A 22,881-nucleotide genomic window follows, 5' to 3' on the forward strand; every position below is an offset into this window, starting at 1 on the left:
GTCACCGGGTGTTTATCGTTGGCATCTCCCTGGGTCAGGATCACTCCTCGGTGGCCGAGTGGTTTGCCACATAACAAAATCTGCATCCAGACTACTCCGACAACAGGAACTGGCAGCTGGTTGGCGGCTACCAGCTTTATCACGGACCCCCACTGCAGTCTTAGTGCTTGAGGAAAATGCCGCTGAAAATAAGTCTCAGGCATGGTCGTTACTTGCGACCCTGTATCGACTAGACATCATATGGCACCGCCTTAAATCTCTGCCCACACCACTGGACACCTTGTGACCAGATCCCCGGGACTTACACCACCCCTCGTCGTGGTTTCTGGCTCCGAGCGGCATCCCCCCCGCTCAGATGGCCGCCGGGGTGGGTATTCCACACGCCGCGGGTACTCTCGGGCGAGGTGGCCAGGTTCTCTGTACTCATAGCATTCCTGAGGCTGCAGGGGCCAACTTCCCCTGGGATTGCGGGGACCCCAGGGTCCCGGGCCTGCCCCAGGCCATTCACTCATGGCCTCGGCCCTTCTCTTCACCTCGGCCAGTACGCCTCTGATATCCTTCAGCTCCCGTTTCATGTCTTCCACCCATTGTGGCTCTTCAGTGGCATTCACGAAGACTTCCGTGCTCCGGACCTTTCCCACGGGGACTGTCAACCCCTGTTCTTGCTCCCGCGCACGTGCCTGACTCCCCACCTCAGAGAAAGCCATATGCAGGTTTACCCGGACCTGCTCCCGCGTGGCCTGCTTATTCAGAGGGTCTTGGAGTCCGGTCACTAAAAGATCACGTAGGGTGAGGTCGATGGGTCCCACCCCCATGCCGTCCTTCCGCTCTGTAGCGGTGTATAATTCCTGAAGAGCATTCATGTACTGGGTGACCGTCTCCCCTTCCCCTTGCATACGACTGAACAACCGGGTTCTCAGTTCCCCCACATTTGTCGGATCCCCATGTGTCTCCTCCAATATCTGTAAGACCCTAACAAAGGTGTTACACTCTCCTGGGGGTCTCAACATTACGGAATCCCAGGCCTCCCCTTCCAACACCATAAGGGCTACCTCAGCTTCCAAGTTGGGGGTTATCGGATGCATTCTTAACAACCCTCGCATCCGTTCCGTCCAGCTCCACAGCATGGTATTGGCGCCGGAGTACCTAGGCAGGTTGCTCAGCATAGCCCCCAAGGAAATGCTGGACAGGGGGCCAGTGTTGCCCCCCCTTTGGACTGCGGCACCCCCGATCACGCTTGGAGACTGCATCCTGCCGACTATGCCAAATTTAGTACTCGCAGTTTTAAGGTAACTTTTATATCAATAGATGCCTTTGGGGCTGTCTTGAGCACCCGAACAAGCTAATAATAACTGCCCATGCAGGGGATCAATACAAGAAACACTCGGTAATGCGAACACGACTAACTCGGCGTTATAAAAGTGTCACTTATCCTCTCTGACGTCCAGCAGGGTCCTGAACGATGATACTTCGGCGTTGAAGCCGCTGGGCCCAGCCGACGAGGATCTGATGAAGACTTCGGGTGTTCCTGTGCCCAGGTGAGGTGGGGGCACAACAGGCCCCGGAAGAGTTCCGCAAGGTGGTGACCCCCGGCAGAGGTGGTGCAGTGCTGCTTGGGGGCTGGAGAATGGAGGCCGCAGCCCCGAACTGGAGTGGGGCGTCGTCTGCTGCAGGAGGGTGCGGACGGGCCGCACCCGCGGGGGCAGAGTCGGGCGGCATCTGCTGCGGGAGGGAGCTGACGGACCACACCCATGGGGTGGAGTCGGGCGCCGGCTGCCACGGGCGGGAGCAGTCGGGCCACACCCGTGGGGTGGAGTCGGGCTGTGGCAGCCACTAGGAGCACGGCTGAATGGTCGGCGTCTCCCTCCTGGATGGCTAGGTGCTGTCTCCCTTCTGCCTGTGGTGAGTCTCCCTGCAGTCTCTCTGGTCGCTGCTCTCCCCGCACTGCTCTGGCTCTGGCTTTTGCTCTGGCTCTCTGGTGCTTCCTGGCTTCCTTCCTCCACCTCTCCTGTTCTGCTGACTCACCCCTACTGGCATCCTCAGACCTTTTTATACTGGCTCCTCCCCAAACCTCTCTGGAACACTCTATGTCCGCTCCTCTAATTCTGTCCCCCGGAAACAGTTTCCCTAGGAACCTTGGTGACAGCCCCCTTGGCTCTGGCCCGAGCACACAGCGGGGACGGCTCCTCCTACATCTGGAGTTGGTGAAGGGACTGCATCTCCTCATTAGCAGCATTTATCCACTTCTGCTTCTCAGGAACAGGCTGTTTTTGCATCTCTTGTCATGACTTTGGCTCTGGTTCAGGAAGTGTTCTGACCATATAAGAAAAGCGTCTAGCTGGTATTCCTTTGTTTGGCCTTTCTGATCTCCAGACTGGAGGTTGACTTGGTTCTTGTGCGTCTTCCTTGGTGGCTTCAGAGCTTATCCACACTTCATTGTTTTCCTTTTCGGCATCTGGGTTTGGTGATTGAGATTCTTGTTCTTGCTTTTTAGGTTGAATAACTGATGTAACTTCATGGAATTTGAGCGATTAAGAGTTTACATCAATCACTACATCTTTGCTGATTGGTACTGTGTTGGTCTCTGGGTGCAGGATTCTGTATCCCTTTTGAGTTTCGCTATAGCCCACCAGGACTCCTTGCTTTGCACGTGATTCCCACTTGGAACGTTTTTCTTTGGGAACATACATAAACGTTTTGCTTCTAAATATCCTGAGGTGCTTCAGGTTAGGCTTCCCACAGTTCCATAGCTCATATGGAGTTTTTTTTGTGGCTTTACCTGGCACTCTGTTTTGAAGATAGCAAGCTGTCATGATGGCTTCTTCCCAATACGTTGTAGGTAGATTTGCAACAAACAACATACTTCTTCCACTTTCACAGAGTACGGTTCTTTCTCTCTGCAATGCCATTTTGTTCTGGGTTGTATGGAATAGTAGTCTGGAACACGATTCCATCCTTTTTCAAAATGGTTTGCACCTTATCACTTGTATATTTGCTTCCATTATCTGCATGCAGGGCTTTTGTCATTCTTCAAAATTTGTTAAACACTCCAGCAAGATATTCTTCAAGTTTCTGTGGAACTTCATCCTTACTGTGAAGCAGGTAGGCAACTGTATATCTGAAGTAAACAATCAAACAATTAAGGCAGCACTGTGTAGCGCTATAGCATGCAAACATGAAATATGAAAATGGAATTGCATTACTGCACTAGAAATATGAAAAAATAAGAATGCTTAGTGCACAAATTGGCCAATTCATGTGTACCTGGAAGCCACGTTAAGGCGATTCTCGTTTCCAGGACCTAACTTATTGCCAATCCTCTCTTAGACAGTCTACAAATCTATGGGAGCCTAATGTGAATTCTTCTTCCCTAAATAAATCAGTTTTGTCCAAACCACAAGAAAATGGCACTTCCAGATGCAATCTTAAACCAATAGGACCAGTTATTAAACTGTCCCTCACAAGAAGAGAACCATATGTAAATATAAAATATATTTTTATTAGACCAATAATAAAAATCCATAAAAAATGCTACTTATCCATGATTTCAATGAACATACCCCAAAGGGGACACCAACCACTACAAGATGTCAAAATAAATTATATGGAACCAAAACCACACTGCGCATAATATATATCAAAAGAAGAGAAAATAATCCATAATGATAAGAGAAAAAGTAAAAGTATGGAGTGATAGTGGTTTTAATTATACAATTTGTGCCCAACGCCTCCACAGCATGCTACACATGCACCCTATACAGATTCCCTTAATCTCAAATTGTAATTGTCAGCATTCTAATGCCCAGCGGATTGGTTAAAGCAACAAACTATGTCCCAATTTAAATCAATATAGCTAGTGCCGTAAGATTACTTACTTAGATAACAGATGAAGTAGGTGATCGTGGTAGTCGGGGACTTGACCAAATGAGTTAGGCTACTTTCACACTTGCGTTTTTTTGCTGGGCGTTTTTTGCGCACAAAAACGCATGGAAAAACGCATCATGCGTTTGTGTGCGTTTTTTGCGGGTTTTGGTGCATTTTTTTAAAAAACGCATGCGTTTTTTGCGCATACGTGCGCATTACAATGCGCACGTATGCGCACCCATAGAGTACAATGGGGGTTTTGCTATTGAAAAAAACTCATTGTGTGCGCATGCATTTTTTGGGGGCAAGTTGGACGCACAAAAAATGCAACAGGATGCATTTTGTGCGCCCGAGCGCACACTACAAAAAAACGCATGAGCACGCAAACGCGTACAAACGCATGTGTATGTGCACATAAGCGCACCCCATGTAAAATATAGGGGGAAAAAATGCATGCGTTTTTTTGCGCTAAAATGCAGCGCAAAAAAACGCAAGTGTGAGACCTGCCTGAGGGAGGTGTTTTTATATTAACAAGGGACCAATGGAAGTGCCGAGAGGTAGTTTACCGAAGTTCACCCGAAGACTCCACGGCGCACACGCGGGTCATACTCTTCTGGAATATACAAGTTCATTTCCTAACATGTGCTCAGTGAAACGCATGGTGGAACGTATGCTAGTCACCATAGCGGCGCTGTCAGAAGTGCACGGAGAACTGACCCGAATGCGTGTGCGCACCATCCCGGGAGCTTCAATGATTAAACGAGTTGGAAAAAAGAGGAAGAATAATCCAAAAAATACTAGTGACTATAATTTATTGTGAATAGTGACAGTGGAGACAAAGAAGAAGACAGAAAAGTGCCAATATAATATATATATATATATACTAGCTGAAGAGCCCGGCACTGCCCGGGCATAGTAGCTAACTGTGGTTAGTTATAGAAAATTATAATTATCCTCCATCCCATAGTCCCGTGCCCATATACCCATCATACATATCCACGATCCCATAGGCCCGTGCCCATATACCCATCATACATATCCTCCATCCCATAGTCGAGTGCCCATATACCCATCACACATCCTCCATCCCATAGTCCCATGCCCATATATCCATCATACATATTCTCCATCCCATAGTCCCATGCCCATATACCCATCATACATATTCTCCATCCCATAGTCCCATGCTCATATACCCATCATACATATTCGCCATCCCATAGTCGAGTGCCCATATACCCATCACACATCCTTCATCTCATAGTCCCGTGCCCATATATCCATCATACATATCCTACATCCCATAGTCCCGTGCCCATATACCCATCATACATATCTGCCATCTCATAGTCCCGTGCCCATATGCCCATCATACATATCCTCCATCCCATAGTCCAGTGCCCATATACCCATCACACATCCTCCATCCCATAGTCTCGTGCCCATATACATATCCGCCATCCCATAGTCCCGTGTCCATATACCCGTCAAACATATGCTCCATCCCATAGTCCAGTGCCCATATACCCATCACACATCCTCCATCCCATAGTCCCGTGCCCATATACCCGTCATACATATCCTCCATCCCATAGTCCAGTGCCCATATACCCAACACACATCCTCCATCCCATAGTCCCGTGCCCATATACATATCCGCCATTCCATAGTCCCGAGCCCATATACCCATCATACATATCCTCCATCCCATAGTCCCATGCCCATATACATATCCTCCATCCCATAGTCCCGTGCCCATATAACCATCAAACATATCCTCCATCCCATTGTCCAATGCCCATATACCCATCATACATATCCTCCATCCCATAGTCCCGTGCTGAAGAGCCCGGCGCTGCCCGGGCATAGGAACTAACTGTGGTTAGTTATAACAAATTATAATTATCCTCCATCCCATAGTCCCATGCCCATATACCCATCATACATATCCACCATCCAATAGGCCCATGCCCATATACCCATCATACATATCCTCCATCCCATAGTCCCATGCCCATATACCCATCATACATATTCTTCATCTCAAAAAGCAAAAAACACAAATATCCTGAAATAAAAGTAAAAAATATACTGCAAATAATGCATAAAGGTAATAATAATAATAATAATAATAATAATAAGGGTATTTAGTAAACATAATTTTGATCAAAATAATGTACAAGCCATCCCGCCACGTCACGGCAACCCTTGTGGGACAGTCCCTACTCTAGTATTTAAAACCTTACCACTTGCCAAGTGGCGTGAATGTGAATAAGGGTCAAGCGGCTGAACCACTTGTAACAGCTTAGGCCAGACTGGATGGCTTTCCCAGCTCAGAAAGAGGGCGGTCACACCCATATATGCACTGAATGCACAATGAAATGAATAAAAAACAAATCTGAACTGAGAAAAGTAAGTTAATGTGTATGCACAATGTAAGTGCATATTAACACATGACCATTAACCAGAGAAAACAAAAAGCAAAAAACACAAATCTCCTGAACTAAAAGTAAAAAATATACTGCAAATAATGCATAAAGCTAATAATAATAATAAGGGTATTTAGTAAACATAATTTCGATCAAAATAATGTACAAGCCATCCCGCCACGTCACGGCAACCCTTGTGGGACAGTCCCTACTCTAGTATTTAAAAACTTTTCACTTGCCAAGTGGCGTGAATGTGAATAAGGGTCGAGCGGCTGAACCACTTGTAACAGCTTAGGCCAGACTGGATGGCTTTCCCAGCTCAGAAAGAGGGCGGTCACACCCATATATGCACTGAATGCACAATGAAATGAATAAAAAACAAATCTGAACTGAGAAAAGTAAGTTAATGTGTATGCACAATGTAAGTGCATATTAACACATGACCATTAACCAGAGAAAACAAAACACAAATGTCCTGAACTAAAAGTAAAAAATATACTGCAAATAATGCATAAAGGTAATAATAATAATAAGGGTATTTAGTAAACATAATTTTGATCAAAATAATGTACAAGCCATCCCGCCACGTCACGGCAACCCTTGTGGGACAGTCCCTACTCTAGTATTTAAAACCTTACCACTTGCCAAGTGGCGTGAATGTGAATAAGGGTCGAGCGGCTGAACCACTTGTAACAGCTTAGGCCAGACTGGATGGCTTTCCCAGCTCAGAAAGAGGGCGGTCACACCCATATATGCACTGAATGCACAATGAAATGAATAAAAAACAAATCTGAACTGAGAAAAGTAAGTTAATGTGTATGCACAATGTAAGTGCATATTAACACATGACCATTAACCAGAGAAAACAAAAAGCAAAAAACACAAATATCCTGAACTAAAAGTAAAAAATATACTGCAAATAATGCATAAAGGTAATAATAATAATAATAATAATAATAATAAGGGTATTTAGTAAACATAATTTTGATCAAAATAATGTACAAGCCATCCCGCCACGTCACGGCAACCCTTGTGGGACAGTCCCTACTCTAGTATTTAAAACCTTACCACTTGCCAAGTGGCGTGAATGTGAATAAGGGTCGAGCGGCTGAACCACTTGTAACAGCTTAGGCCAGACTGGATGGCTTTCCCAGCTCAGAAAGAAGGCGGTCACACCCATATATGCACTGAATGCACAATGAAATGAATAAAAAACAAATCTGAACTGAGAAAAGTAAGTTAATGTGTATGCACAATGTAAGTGCATATTAACACATGACCATTAACCAGAGAAAACAAAAAGCAAAAAACACAAATCTCCTGAACTAAAAGTAAAAAATATACTGCAAGCAATGCATAAAGGTAATAATAATAATAATAATAATAATAAGGGTATTTAGTAAACATAATTTTGATCAAAATAATGTACAAGCCATCCCGCCACGTCACGGCAACCCTTGTGGGACAGTCCCTACTCTAGTATTTAAAAACTTGCCAAGTGGCGTGAATGTGAATAAGGGTCGAGCGGCTGAACCACTTGTAACAGCTTAGGCCAGACTGGATGGCTTTCCCAGCTCAGAAAGAGGGCGGTCACACCCATATATGCACTGAATGCACAATGAAATGAATAAAAAACAAATCTGAACTGAGAAAAGTAAGTTAATGTGTATGCACAATGTAAGTGCATATTAACACATGACCATTAACCAGAGAAAACAAAAAGCAAAAAACACAAATATCCTGAACTAAAAGTAAAAAATATACTGCAAATAATGCATAAAGGTAATAATAATAATAATAATAATAAGGGTATTTAGTAAACATAATTTTGATCAAAATAATGTACAAGCCATCCCGCCACGTCACGGCAACCCTTGTGGGACAGTCCCTACTCTAGTATTTAAAACCTTACCACTTGCTAAGTGGCGTGAATGTGAATAAGGGTCGAGCGGCTGAACCACTTGTAACAGCTTAGGCCAGACTGGATGGCTTTCCCAGCTCAGAAAGAGGGCGGTCACACCCATATATGCACTGAATGCACAATGAAATGAATAAAAAACAAATCTGAACTGAGAAAAGTAAGTTAATGTGTATGCACAATGTAAGTGCATATTAACACATGACCATTAACCAGAGAAAACAAAAAGCAAAAAACACAAATATCCTGAACTAAAAGTAAAAAATATACTGCAAATAATGCATAAAGGTAATAATAATAATAATAATAAGGGTATTTAGTAAACCCTTATTTAGTATTTAGTAGGATGAATTTAAATAATATAACGTGCAGCCGGATACACCGCCTCCAGCAGGCGAATTTCCGAATTACACGTGTATCTGGATACACCGCCTCCAGCAGGGCGTACTTAAATAATAAAAGGAAACACCAGGGAAACTGATACAATGGAGGGCCCTGCGATAGGGAACGGGGACATGGAGACCTCCTGCACTCCCCTGAGCCAGTCTCTACACTCCTAACAGTCCCTATACAGGCTCCGCACCTGTCGCCGAGCTGGAACCTAAGAACCCTAGCTCACCCTGCACCTAGCCCTTTCTAATGAAATGGACGGTGCAGAAACTAATCCCACCACTGCACTGAAACACACAAAAGGAAAGTCACAAACAGGGATAACACCACTTAGCTTTGCTCTGTTGCTCTTGCTCCCTGCAACAGAGTCCACCACCAGAATGCAGCTTTCCTCCAGAATCGTTGCTACTTCACCCAGCTTTGTCAGAGCTGCAAGGAACTCTCTCTAGCTCCTTCCACACCAGGACTCTGACTGAGCTGCCAGGAACTCTCTCTAGCTCCTCCACCAAGGATGGTTGAAATGACCAATATCACCAACCGTGATTGCAACACCTGACACTCTTTTATAGGTAAGAGCCAGCAATCACACCTGCTTCATAATCACGTGCACTAAACTAAAGTAACCAGAGTGCAATGACCCTAATGGCCACCGGGAGCAAAACTAGAACTGAAACCACCGCAGTGCAATGACCCTAATGGACACCGGGGGCAAAACAAACTTTAAGCACACAGCTTAAGGAAAAAAAGGTTACTTGTGCATTTATCTGTCATAATCCAGCATGGATCATGACACCAGCATCCCGGAGTCGCTTCTTCACTGTAGATGTTGACACTGGCATTTTGCGTGTATTATTTAATGGAGCTGCCAGTTGAGGAGCTGTGAGGCGTCGATTTCTCAAACTACAGACTCTAATGTACTTGTCTTGTTGCGCAGTTGTGCAGCGGGGCCTCCCACTTCTCTTTCTAATCTGGTTAGAGCCTGTTTGTGCTCTCCTCTGAAGGGAGTAGCACACATTGTTGTAGGAAATCTTCAGTTTCTTGGCAATTTCTCGCATGGAATAGCGTTCATTTTTAAGAACGAGAATAGACTGTCGAGTTTCACATAAAAGCTCTTTTTTTCTGGCCATTTTAACCATCCATTAGTCTTCTTACACAGTTAGCAAACACAAAGTACTATAAGAACACTGGAGTGATGGTTGTTGGAAATGGGCCTCTATACACCTATGAAGACATTGCATTACAAACCAGACATTTGCAGCTAGAATAGTCATTTACCACATTAACAATGTATAGAGTGTATTTCTGAATCATTTAATGTTATCTTCATTGGAAAAAACTGTGCTCTTCTTTCAAAAATAAGGACATTTCTAAGTGACCCTAAACTTTTGAATGGTAGTGTATCTATGTATCAGATCCAGAGGCTGTGCAGATCTAGTGGTGATTATTTTAGGAAAGGATTTTCTGGACATTTTCCCTTTAAGACAGCTAGTGCACTTCATAATTTTACTACAATGGTTGATTTCAATACCATTTGCAAGTTGCTCTAGCGTCCTTACTGCTTCTGGGTCTTTGTGCCCAAGACGTTGGTGCTATACATGGATACAGTTCTTATGCAGATCTTGTCTAGCACTGTACCCTCTTTCTTTGCATTTTAGCTGATAAAGTTCATCCTGGATTTTACATTCTGCAAGAGTGTGACCCTTCTTTGAGATGATGCAGCTGTTATCTTTAAAAGTAACTACATTCCCCTTTTGTGTGAGCTTTTTTACTGACAGAAGATTGCTTTCAAGGCTGGGAACATAGAAAAATTCCTTTATTGGGATTTTTCTGCTTCATGCTGAGGAAACTGGACAGTGGAGATCGCAGTCTACTACTCTTTCTGAAGTCATATAGTGACCTTTAGCTTAGATAACCTTTTCTGATTTGCTTTCATTAAGGTCAGGGAAGAAATTCTAGTTATTTGTCATATGACTGCTTGCACCAGAATCTATACACCATATACAGTTGTGGCCAAAAGTATTGACACCCCTGCAATTCTGTCAGATAATACTCAGTTTCTTCCTGAAAATGATTGCAAACACAAATTCTTTGGCATTATTATCTTCATTTAATTTGTCTTAAATGAAAAAACACAAAAGAGAATGAAGCAAAAAGCAAAACATTGATCATTTCACACAAAACTCCAAAAATGGGCCAGACAAAAGTATTGGCACCCTCAGCGTAATACTTGGTTGCACAACCTTTAGCCAAAATAACTGCGACCAACCGCTTCCGGTAACCATCAATGAGTTTCTTACAATGCTCTGCTGGAATTTTAGACCATTCTTCTTTGGCAAACTGCTCCAGGTCCCTGATATTTGAAGGGTGCCTTTTCCAAACTGCCATTTTTAGATCTCTCCACAGGTGTTCTATGGGATTCAGGTCTGGACTCATTGCTGGCCACCTTAGAAGTCTCCAGTGCTTTCTCTCAAACCATTTTCTAGTGCTTTTTGAAGTGTGTTTTGGGTCATTGTCCTGCTGGAGGACCCATGACCTCTGAGGGATACCCAGCTTTCTCACACTGGGCCCTACATTATGCTGCAAAATTTGTTGGTAGTCTTCAGACTTCATAATGCCATGCACACGGTCAAGCAGTCCAGTGCCAGAGGCAGCAAAGCAACCCCAAAACATCAGGGAACCTCCGCCATGTTTGACTGTAGGGACCGTGTTCTTTTCTTTGAATGTCTCTTTTTTCTCCTGTAAACTCTATGTTGATGCCTTTGCCCAAAAAGCTCTACTTTTGTCTCATCTGACCAGAGAACATTCTTCCAAAACGTTTTAGGCTTTTTCGGGTAAGTTTTGGCAAACTCCAGCCTGGCTTTTTTATGTCTCGGGGTAAGAAGTGGGGTCTTCCTGGGTCTCCTACCATACAGTCCCTTTTCATTCAGATGCCGACGGATAGTACAGGTTGACAATGTTGTACCCTCGGATAGCAGGGTAGTTTGAACTTGTTTGGATGTTAGTCGAGGTTCTTTATCCAACATCCATACAATCTTGCATTGAAATCTCTTGTCAATTTTTCTTTTCCGTCCACATCTAGCCACAGTGCCATGGGCTTTAAACTTCTTGATGACAATGCGCACGGTAGACACAGGAACATTCAAGTCTTTGGAGATGGACTTGTAGCCTTGAGATTGCTCATGCTTCCTCACAATTTGGTTTCTCAAGTCCTCAGAAAGTTCTTTGGTCTTCTTTGTTTTCTCCATGCTCAATGTGGTACACACAAGGACACAGGACATAGGTTGAGTCAACTTTAATTCATGTCAACTGGCTGCAAGTGTGATTTAGTTATTGCCAACACCTGTTAGGTGCCACAGGTAAGTTACAGGTGCGGTTAATTACACAAATTAGAGAAGCATCCCATGATTTTTCGAACAGTGCCAATACTTTTGTCCACCTTCTTTTTTATGTTTGGTGTGGAATTATATCCAATTTGGCTTTAGGACAATTCTTTTTGTGTTTATTCATTTAAGACAAATTAAATGAAGATAATAATACCAAAGAATTTGTGTTTGCAATCATTTTCAGGAAGAAGCTGAGTATTATCTGTCAGAATTGCAGGGGTGTCAATACTTTTGGCCACAACTGTATGTTTTGCAGATGGGCCTGTACTGGAATTAAATGTAGCTTCAACACAAGCAGAATCTTCCTTTACAGCTGTGTTAACCCTTTGATGGCTGTTCTGCTTTTTATGCTGACTCATTCTTGCTTTCCAAATTCTGCAGTCTGCTTTAAGGTGGCCGGGCTTTTTACAGACAAAACATTCACGAGTTTCTCTTAGATTGCTCTTATATTTAGGGAAATCCTGTGTCTTTAATGCTGTTTCTGCTCTGAATTCATTACTGTTACTTACATGCTGTGTTTTTCTCTTGAATTAATCCACATGTTTACCTTTAACATACTCTAGTGTCAGCTCATCATCTGGCCGTGCATCTAGTGCAGTCACGAGTGTCATAACTTTCTGGAAGACCACTTAATAGAAGTGCAGCAACATGAAAATCTTTAGTTTCTTCTCCAATACCCCTGAGATGCTCCACAATCGCTAGGGTGTTTCTTATATAGTCCTGCATATTCTGTCCATCACTTAGCTTAGGCTGATACAGCTTTCTCATGAGATAAAGCTTATTGCTGAGATTTGAATTTTCATAAACTTTCTGTAACTCATCCCACATCTCCTTTTGCAGTTACACACTTGCAAACATGCACAATCTGATTATCATTTATAATGAGAGAGATAGTGCTTTGTGCCTTCTGATCCTTCTCTAGCCAATCATCTGGTAATGGATGCGGCACTTGCTCCTTAGTATATTTCCACGTACCTTCTCTTATGAGCAACAATCTTCACCTTGAATTTCGAGGACTGGTAGTTCTGGCTAGTGAGGCTTGGCCCTGAGAAAGTGACAGGATTGCTGCTAATGGATATCTTCTCTGTTTCTCTGTGCTGCTTTTGTTCTGGACTTCTGTTGCTTTGTTACTCTGGGGTTCTGTGTCCCTCTGGGCCCCAGGGGTGGATTAAGGGTAGCCAGGGCCCCGGGCTGTTCAGACTTTGTGGGCCCCCCGGTCATGTGACGGGGTCGGGAAGTCACTAGTTTTCATGACGCATACTGTGCGTCAAGGAGCGGGAAGGGGTTAAATTCTGAGGTAAAAAACTCAGAAAATACACGTGTGCACGAGGCCTCACAAACACTCAGGTAAAAAACACCAAATACTCAGCGTGTCCATGAGGTCTTACAAATAATGAGTGAAAAACTCACCAAATACTTAGAGTGTGCATGAGGCCTTATAAATACTGAGGTAAAAACTCCCCAAATACTCAGCGTGGGCACGAGGCCTTATAAATACTGAGGTAAAAACTCACCAAATACTCAGCGTGTGCACGAGGCCTTACAAAGAAGGCTTCCACCCAACATCTAGTCCTGACTCACCTGTACCTAACATCGAAACCAGCTAATAGTCTGCAATTGCCTGCTGACCTGGACCCATGACCTGTCAGGCAAGTTACTTCACGAGTCACACAGAGGCTTCTGCTTCATGAACTTCCCCAGATAGAAGAAGCAGCCTTCAGTGTGCAGCCTGTGGCAGGATGCACAGGAAGAGACGCTCCTCGTCACAGGCTGTGCCCAACATGGCAGCAGAGGGGTTAATGCCACAGACAAGTCGCCGTCTCCTCACACACTGGACACGACGCTGCATCTGCCAACGAACAAGTGCACATTGCGCAATATTAGTCATGTCCCAGATGTTCAGCATGTGGAGGACCAAGGGGGGGACAAAAAAGACCCCAGGATTGGAACCGGAGCATAGGAAAGTGGACGGCGGTCGGAGTGGCAGGGTTCATATAGGGGTCGAAGTAAAAAAAAAATATATATATATATATATATACACAGTATACACACATATTACTACATGCGGGCAGTGCACACATGCACAATCCTCAGGTTGTATAACATTCAACTGGTCAAAACATTTCTCTCAGTAGGCCAAGAAAGAAACGTGGCAGAAATAAAGTACACCTCATAGTAACTTATGTGTGAGGCAGAGGTGGCAAGACCCGCCATCTCGTGCCCACCTTACTAGAGGTGCCCACAGCCCACATATAACAAAGTTGATGGAAACAAACGACTTCCACTATGATGATTGGTTACCGGCCGCCCGACCACACCCATTTCACATCTAGTCACACCCATGTCCACGCCACAACCACACCCATTTAGCACTGCTGATCACACTGACTGGTACTGAGGGCACAGTGGCTGGCATTATGGGCACAGTGGCTGGTACAGTACTGTGGGCACAGTGGCTGGTACTGAGGAAAAGAAAGAACAGAGAGAGAAAGAAAGGAGAGAGAAAGAAAGAGAAACAGAGAGAAAATGAAAGAACAGAGAGAAAGAAAGAGGGGAAAGAAAGAAAGAACAGAGCGAAAGAAAGGAAGAACAGAGAGAGAGAAAGAAAGAAAGATTAGAGAGAGAAAGAATGAGGGGAAAAAAAGAGAAAAAGAACAGAGCGAAAGAAAGAACAGAGAGAAAGAGAAAGAATGAACAGAGAGAGAGAAAGAAACAGAGAGAAAGAAGAAAAATTCTATAAAGATACCATACCAGTCTGGCTCACATTGTAGTGCCCACCTGAGCCTCCAGGCTCAGAACATATCATGATCCACTCACATGGCTGACATCCCCGAGTCCAAGGCGATCCCGCTGTCCGCGCTGTCGGAGGAGGACATGGTGATGGATCTGAAGCATTCCCTGAAGTGCCTCCATGGTTCCGTCACAATCTCCCAAAAATACCTCATTTACGGTAAGCTTCCAGCACGTCACTTCCAATGGAACGTTACGTGTGAGTTTTCAAGTGCTCCTCGGAGCTCTGCCGTGTACTCCTGTGTCCGCGGGGAAAGTCAGCTCCCGGTCGGGGCAGTGGCGCAGACTCTCAAAATCTGGAATGGTTGGGAGGTATGAATGCTCCCCATCATACACCTTGTACATGCATGGCTCCACACACCTCATACACACACGGTTCCGCTTTGTATGCCTCGTACACACACGGCTCCACTCAGTGCACACATGGCTCTGTGGCTCTGCAAACCTCGCACCGTACACCTCGCACACGAGCAACTCTGCTCCATACACCCTGCACATACGGCTCCACTCAGTACACACATGGCTCTGCTCTGTAAACCTCGTACACATGCGGCTCTGCTCCATACACCTTGTACTCACACGGCCACGCTCTGTAAATCTTGTACACATGCGGCTTTGCTCCATACACCTCGTACACATGCGGCTTCGCTCCGCTCCGTAAACACACGGCTCAGCTCCGTACACTTTGTACACACACGGCTCCACTCCGTACACCTCGTACACACACCTGGCTCCACTCCGTACACCTCGTAAACGCGCGGCTCCGCTACGTAACCTCGTACACATACGGCTCCGCTCCGTACACATACGGCTCTGCTCTGTACACCTTGTACACACACGGCTCTGCACACCTCTGCGCTCCGTACACCTCGTACACACGCGGCTCCGCTCCGTACACGTCCTACACACGCACTTCACTCGGTACACGTCCTACACACGCAGCTTCGCTCCGTACACCTGATACACACGTGGCTCCGCTCCGTACACGTACACATGCGGCTCCGCTACGTACACCTCGTACACGCGCGGCTCCGCTCCGTACACACACGCAGCTACATCCAGCCTGTAAACCCCTCCTGACCCCACACATACTTGACTGATTCAGCACGATGACAACCAGCACAGCAGAGTCCTGCATAGTTACATACATCGAGGGCTGTGCGTGCGCAAAGGACCTGTGATGAGGTCCAACTGAGATGCCTGATAATGTAACCCCTGACTCCTCCCCTCCTGTGACCTCATCGCAGGTCCTGTGCGCACAGAGCAGGAATTTATCAGTGAGGGGCTGCGGTGGCCAGTGGCGGATTATAATGGGGCAATTTACCCTGGGCTGGTGGACCCCCCCACACCACTGGGCCCTGGGCTACCGCCCATATTGACCTCATTATAATCCGCCACTGCTGGGCCCATAGCCTGTTGGTAGCAAATTATTCAGGATACTCTCCAAGCATGTGACAACAGAGCTTCTTTATTCAGGAACAGTATGCGATAAGCTTAATAGATCAGGAATAAATCATTTGTGTGTCTCTATCTGTGCAACATCTACAGCAGTCTGCTTCCCTCATACACAAACACAGGAAAACGGGAAATACAGTCACATGCGCTCCCTGTGTGAGCCTCTGGGAGTTTTTTTTTTGGTCTAACTTTATGAACAGCATAAAAATCTAGCAACTAAACACTCATAGACAGGAATGGAGTTGTTGCAACAAACATATTGCAACATTGCTCCTGGTGCCGGTTATTGTCTGCAGCGCTGTAGTCACATAAACACCACTGTTGACAATAGCTAGCACAGTGGCTCTGCCTGTATTAACGGCATGAGCCGATCAGTGACACTGAGCTCAATAATTGGCTGCAGCGCTGTTGTTATAAGGCTCTCTATTTTTTTACAACTACCTGTGCACCTAGTGCTTGGTATGAGTCACAAGTGTGAAAAATGTTGTAGATTGCAGTAGATCTTTCAAGATCTTACAAGTGAGAATGCACACTGTGAACAGACTGGTTCTTCTTTCTGTGAGGTAATTAGCATACCAGGCAGTACACAATCATTAAATATGTAGTTGTGCAGCCATTTAATGAGTCTCTGTAGACTAAACAAAAAGTCATATGGCTAATTCTCTCTCAAGGGTTTAGAAGAAAACAGTGTGGAAGACATGATTTTTACTCCTTACAATAGTGTTGGTATCGCTGGTTATCTCTACGTAATGTCACTTGATAGCACTTGACATTGGCAGATGCTGTACTCACTATGGTCTATTCTTCTTGTGTCTTCAACTGTTCCAACCTAGACCAACTATTAGGGCTCAAATATTGTGGCTCAATTGCAATAAGCCTCCATAGAGGTCCATGAGGTCTCCACTGTACATCCATATGCTTTTATGCAGAGGCTTTAAGAGTTTTTTACCTCTCTAATTCAGAATCTGGCTGAAAAAATTATACCATCCTCCTTAGAACTCCAGAATTATTTCTGAGCACATGGAGTTTAATAATGCTCTTACTACATATTGTGATTAAAAGGCTGTTCCCAAAATTCCAATGTGGTCATATAATAAAGTACAGATATCTAATATATAAAGCTCTAAGTTTGTATGTATGTATGTGTGTACATGTGTATGTCCGGGATAGGCATCCGCACCGTCGCAGCTACAGCCACAAAATTTGGCACAGTCGCATGTCTGGACCCTGAGAGCGTCCTAAGCTATGTTGTGAGGTGAAATTTTAACCTCGCACGTTCCAATTCACCAAACAATTTTGCCCCTATCTACATACTGGGGAAACAGTGTGTGCGTATCAAGCCCTGCCCCTCATTATGATGTCACAATGGTTGCCATGGCGACGCTGATGTCATCATAGGTTGCAAGCCCCGCCGCTCATTATGATGTCATAATGGTTGACTATGGGATGGAGGATATGTATGATGGGTATATGGGCATAGTAACTAACTGTGGTTAGTTACAACAAATTATAATTATCCTCCATACCACAGCGGGGCTTGATACACACACAATGTTTCCCCAGTATGTAGATAGGGGCATTATGACATCATAATGAGGGGCGGGGCTTGACGCGCACACACTTTTTCCCCAATATGTAGATAGGGGCAAAATTGTTTGGTGAATTGGAACTCGCGAGGTTAAAATTTCGCCTCACAACATAGCTTAGGACGCTCTCGGGGTCCAGACGTGTGACTGTGCCAAATTTTGTGACTGTAGCTGCGACGGTGCGGATGCCTATCCCGGACATACACACGTACACACATACATACATACATACATACATACATACACACTTTGAGCTTTATATATTAGTTATTATTATATATTTCTGGTTCCCTCCTAAAGCTTTTAGTAAAGCTGGGGCTCCAGTAATAGTTAGGGTGTATTACTGGCTGTATATTATTTCTAATTTTGATGAAACACTAGACGGAGATTTTGTGGTTGTGTTTCACTAGCTAATAGGACAGATTTTCTTTAGGATCACAAGGTTACGAAGGTTTAGTAGCACAGTAACTTGTAGGACTCTTTGTATTGCATAAATCAGATTCTTAAATGTTACGATCTCTGCTTTAGTAACTGCTTCAGATTTGGCTTTTGTAATATTTTGGACACAATGGTGAAAATGAAACAAGACCTTCAGCAATAAGCACAAGTTCAGTAAAGTAAATGTGTCACTTTGTTTTCAGTACTCGGACTAGGAGAATCTCGAGGAGCTCTTCGCAGAATGAATGAGATACTAGAGACCCTGGTGAGGAGAATGGACATTCTAGCCAGATTGGAAAATATCAGTGAATCTCGAAGGACAGAGGACACTGGACACTTCACTTTGGACAGGTAGGTTACTAGGTGCTCCTTCAATTCAGCCTGGATTAAATCAACCCAAGCTCTACCAAGTCATGCAGTATAACCGATCACACCATGTCTGTGAAGGGAAGGAGGATGATCATTTTGATGAGAAATTGTCAATTCTCTACAGATGCCTCGGAACAGAATATGACATCATGTCAAGGTTTGTGCTCGTTGCTTCTGAAATATTCCTGACAGTTCTTTTCCAATTTCTAGTATATTATATTTTAGAGCATAGCAGCAAAGCATGCTGGGTGCTGCATGGATTACCTAACTCAATATTGAATTGATATACGACATGGTTGAATGTAAACTTTAAGAAGGCAAGAGTTTAATGTATACTCTAGAAAACTTTTGATTGAAATAGCTTAAAGGAAACATGTCAGCAGGTTTTTGATATGTAATCTGAGAGCAGCTTGATGAAGGGACTGAGACCTTGATTCCAGTGATGTGTCACTTCACTTGCTGGCCTGCATTCTGTCATTTTGATGCGATCACTGTTTTATCAGCTGCAGATCTAGCAGAACTCAGAATGCTGAGCCCTATATAACCCCACCCACATCGACGATTGGCATCTTTCTGTGTACACTGTACATTGACCGAAATCTACCAACCAGTGATTGGGGTGGGATTCTATAGAGCAGTTGACTAGGAGGCATGAGACACCTAGTCATGTAGTGATAATCTCTAGCTGATAAAACACTGATTTTATTGAAAGTACAACAAGAAACCTAATAGACACATCACTGGAATCAGGCTCTCTGAGACTATATCATGTTGCTCTTGGATCACACAAAAACTTGCTGAAAGATTCCCTTTAATGGTAAGTTCAGATGTAAAGGATATTCTGTGTATTTTCCATCTGGATTTTTAGAATATAAAACCAGCAGAGTGGATTAGATTTTTTTAATCTCATCAACACACTGCTTTTATGTTTAGGCCAAAAATTGACTTTGCAAATTTTTTTCAGTCCGCAGCATGTTAATTTTGCCTGGGTATTTGTTACATTGTAATTGCTGATATTCCCCATTAACATTCATCTTGATTAAACCTACAGCAAAAATGCAATACAGATGGTTTCAGATCCACTGCATGCCAGCAGTAAAATCTGCAAGTGAGGAATTAAAAATACAGCTCTGGCAAAAATTAAGAGACCACCACATCGAAACCCTGTCATGGGCAGCCCATTCTCCAGACCTGAACCCCATTGAAAACCTCTGGAATGTAATCAAGAGGAAGATGGATAGTCATCATAAGCCATCAAACAAAGATGATCTGCTTAATATTTTTGTGTCAGAAGCAGTGTGAAAGACTGGTGGAAAGTATGCCAAGACACATGAAAGCTGTTTTTACAAATCTTGGTTATTCCACAAAATATTGATTTCTGAATTCTTCCGGAGTTAAAACATTAGTATTGTTGTTTCTAAATGATTATGAGCTTGTTTTCTTTGCATTATTTGAGGTCTGAAAGCACTGGATTTTTTTAATTTTGACCATTTCTCCTTTTCAGAAAAAAAACAAACAAAATTTATTGCTTGGAAATTCAGAGACATATAGTCAGAAGTTTGTAGACTAAAAGAACAATTTACATTTTACTCAAAAATATACCTATAAAAAGAAAAATCATACATACTGAACATTTGAAAGTGGTCTCTTAATTTTAGCCAGAGCTGTATATACAAAATGAAAAAAGGAGATATTCATCCCTGCTATTGATTCCCCTGACCATAACAGGACTTCTACGCGCATCTCATGGCATCTTGGTCTCCTATGATGACATGCTGTGGGAAGTGTCAGAGGTTGTAGAACAGAATCGAACGTCACCTTGGGAGGCCAGGATGCACTGAGACTGGCATGGAAGCCAGTAGAACCAAATGAATCACCAATGATGGTTTCTTTTCTTTTTAATGAAAGAGAAATCTGCTTCAAGGTCTACATAATTTTTTTGGGATCCGGCGTTGCGACTTTCCTGCGGATCCTAGTAGATTTGCTCCTCAGACAGTCTGCCACAGTGTGTGAAAATTTCTTAAAATTAAAAGCTCTGGTGGAGAATTTTTAGTTTGGCACAAAAAGCTCATACCTACAATTGGACCTTTGGAAAAAGCATCTGGCCTTCAATGTTGGGGCTGAATAATAGTTCAAATAGCTAATGGCATAAGAATTGGTGCAGTAGCCACCTTTCACTGTAATTTGGCTCCCCACATAGTTTAGCTACCTTGTTTGCACATTTGATTTTCCACTGCAATAAATAATAACTTGTGATGGGCGAGCGCTAAAATGCTCATGTGCTCGTTGCTCGGAGCGAGCAAATTGGAATAATCGGGTTGTCGGACAGAACAACGAGCCCAATCTAAGTCTATAGGAGACCCGAGCATTTTTACTACGATCCCCCCCGTGGGTCCTTTTAAGATCTAAAAACATCTGAAAATGATGGAAACACTGCTCAAATGACACAGGAACCTCATGAGGATTGCCCCTGGAAGTACTTCTGACTCCTAGTTCACAGCTTTAAACAATGTTGTCAGAGTTTCAGGCCATTATTACCGGAGCACCAAAAAACATACCAAAACGAAACCTTAACGGATTTTGCTGGGAAATATGTAAAGGTACATCCTTTCCAGGTTAATGACTTGTATATAAGGCAAAATAATTAACCCCAGACCAAAATGTTCCTCCCCCACTTGGGCTATGTTCAGACACAGCGTTTTTGAATCGTTTTTCAACTTTAACATTGCTTTCAACCAATACAAATGCATTTACTTGGAAATATCAATGTAACATTTAACAACCCTAGCTGGCCATGTGGTGTGTGACACATAAGCAGACGTATCTTGTTTCATTTATGAATGAGGGACTCTTAAAGTCACAGAGCCTATTTTTATCGGGGCATCAGGCGGCTATAATCTTCTTAAAGGGCCATTATTAAACAGTGGGTCTCCTAAACTGTTATAGCCTATGCAGTGAGTGGATGGGCTGCCAAGAATTAGGACGCACCACAATACCCCTTTCATGAGAGGTACAGGAGAGCTTCCAGAAAAAATCTTGCATTGAATGCAAGGCCTGGCTTGCCCCAAAGTTACATGCACCCCAATAAGCTTTTTCAAGCCACATACTGGATGGCCACCAGAAAATCCACTTCACATTATTCAGTTTGTACTCCCATTCTGTTTTCTTATGCATTGACTGCAAGGCCTGCCCTGCTGTCAAGTCATCTGCTCCCCAATAAGCCTTTGAACCCACATACTGGATGGGCACAGGAAAATCCACTTCACATTATTCATTTTGGACTCCCATTCTGTTTTCTTATGCATTGACTGTAAGGCCTGCCCTGCTACCAAGTCATCTGCACCCCAATAAGCCTTTGAACCCAGGTACTGGATGGGCACAGGAAAATCCACTTCACATTTTTCATTTTGTACTCCCATTCAGTTTTCTTATGCATTGACAGCTAGACCTGCCCTGCTGCCAAGTCATCTGCACCCCAATATGCCTTTGATCCCAGGTACTGGATGGGCACAGGAAAATCCACTTCACATTATTCATTTTGTACTCCCATACTGTTTTCTTATGCATTGACTGCAAGACCTGCCCTGCTACCAAGTCATATGCACCCCAATAAGCCCTATCCCCCCCTTGGAAGAAACATGTAGGAGGGCCTCTTAACAAAAATGTCCCAGTAAAAAGGAGTGGGTCTCCTAGACTTGTAATGGCCATACACTAAGTGTATTGGGCTGACAAACATTTTCCACTGTAGGGAATATCTCAACCTTCTCCATAACAAGTATTTAATGCCCAGCAAAAACCCCCCTTGTTAGGATTTCGACACTGGCTGTAGCAGCACAGAACACGTTAACGCTGGTGATCTAGTGGCGGCGGACGATGAGACGTGGAGGAAAGCCTGATTAAAAAATAAACACAATTTAAAGGAGTGGGTCTCCTAGACTTGGAATGCCCATAAACTTAGTGTATGGGCTGTCAAACATTTTCCCCTGTGGGGTACACCTCAACCATTTTCAGAGCAAGTATTTTACACCCAGGATAACCACCCACCCATGTTAAGCAATCGACACTGGCTGTAGCTGCATGGAAAACATTAACACTGGTGAGGTGATCTATTGGCAGCGGATGATGAGACGTGGAGGCAGGCCTGATTTAAAACTGTGCTCAATGTAAAGGAGTGGGTCTCCTAGACTTGTAATGCCCATACACTAAGAGTATTGAGCTGGCAAACATTTCCCCTTTGGGGTACACCTCCACCTTTTCCA

At 43.9% G+C, this 22,881-nt stretch overlaps 1 protein-coding gene across 1 annotated transcript in view; it reads left to right on the top strand.

Annotated features, from left to right (window-relative positions):
* The window catches only part of MGAT5B (alpha-1,6-mannosylglycoprotein 6-beta-N-acetylglucosaminyltransferase B), a 252,906-nt gene that overhangs the window by 134,510 nt on the left and 95,515 nt on the right, over positions 1-22,881 (top strand). Inside the window, exon 4 of the mRNA XM_073563170.1 lies at positions 18,457-18,604. Coding sequence (XP_073419271.1) covers positions 18,457-18,604 — 148 coding nt within the window. The remainder of the gene's footprint in view (positions 1-18,456; positions 18,605-22,881) is intronic.

The sequence above is a fragment of the Dendrobates tinctorius genome, unplaced genomic scaffold (genome assembly GCF_039654945.1).
Source record: "Dendrobates tinctorius isolate UK_male_01 unplaced genomic scaffold, ASM3965494v1 ptg000383l, whole genome shotgun sequence".
Taxonomy (NCBI): Eukaryota; Metazoa; Chordata; class Amphibia; order Anura; family Dendrobatidae; genus Dendrobates; species Dendrobates tinctorius.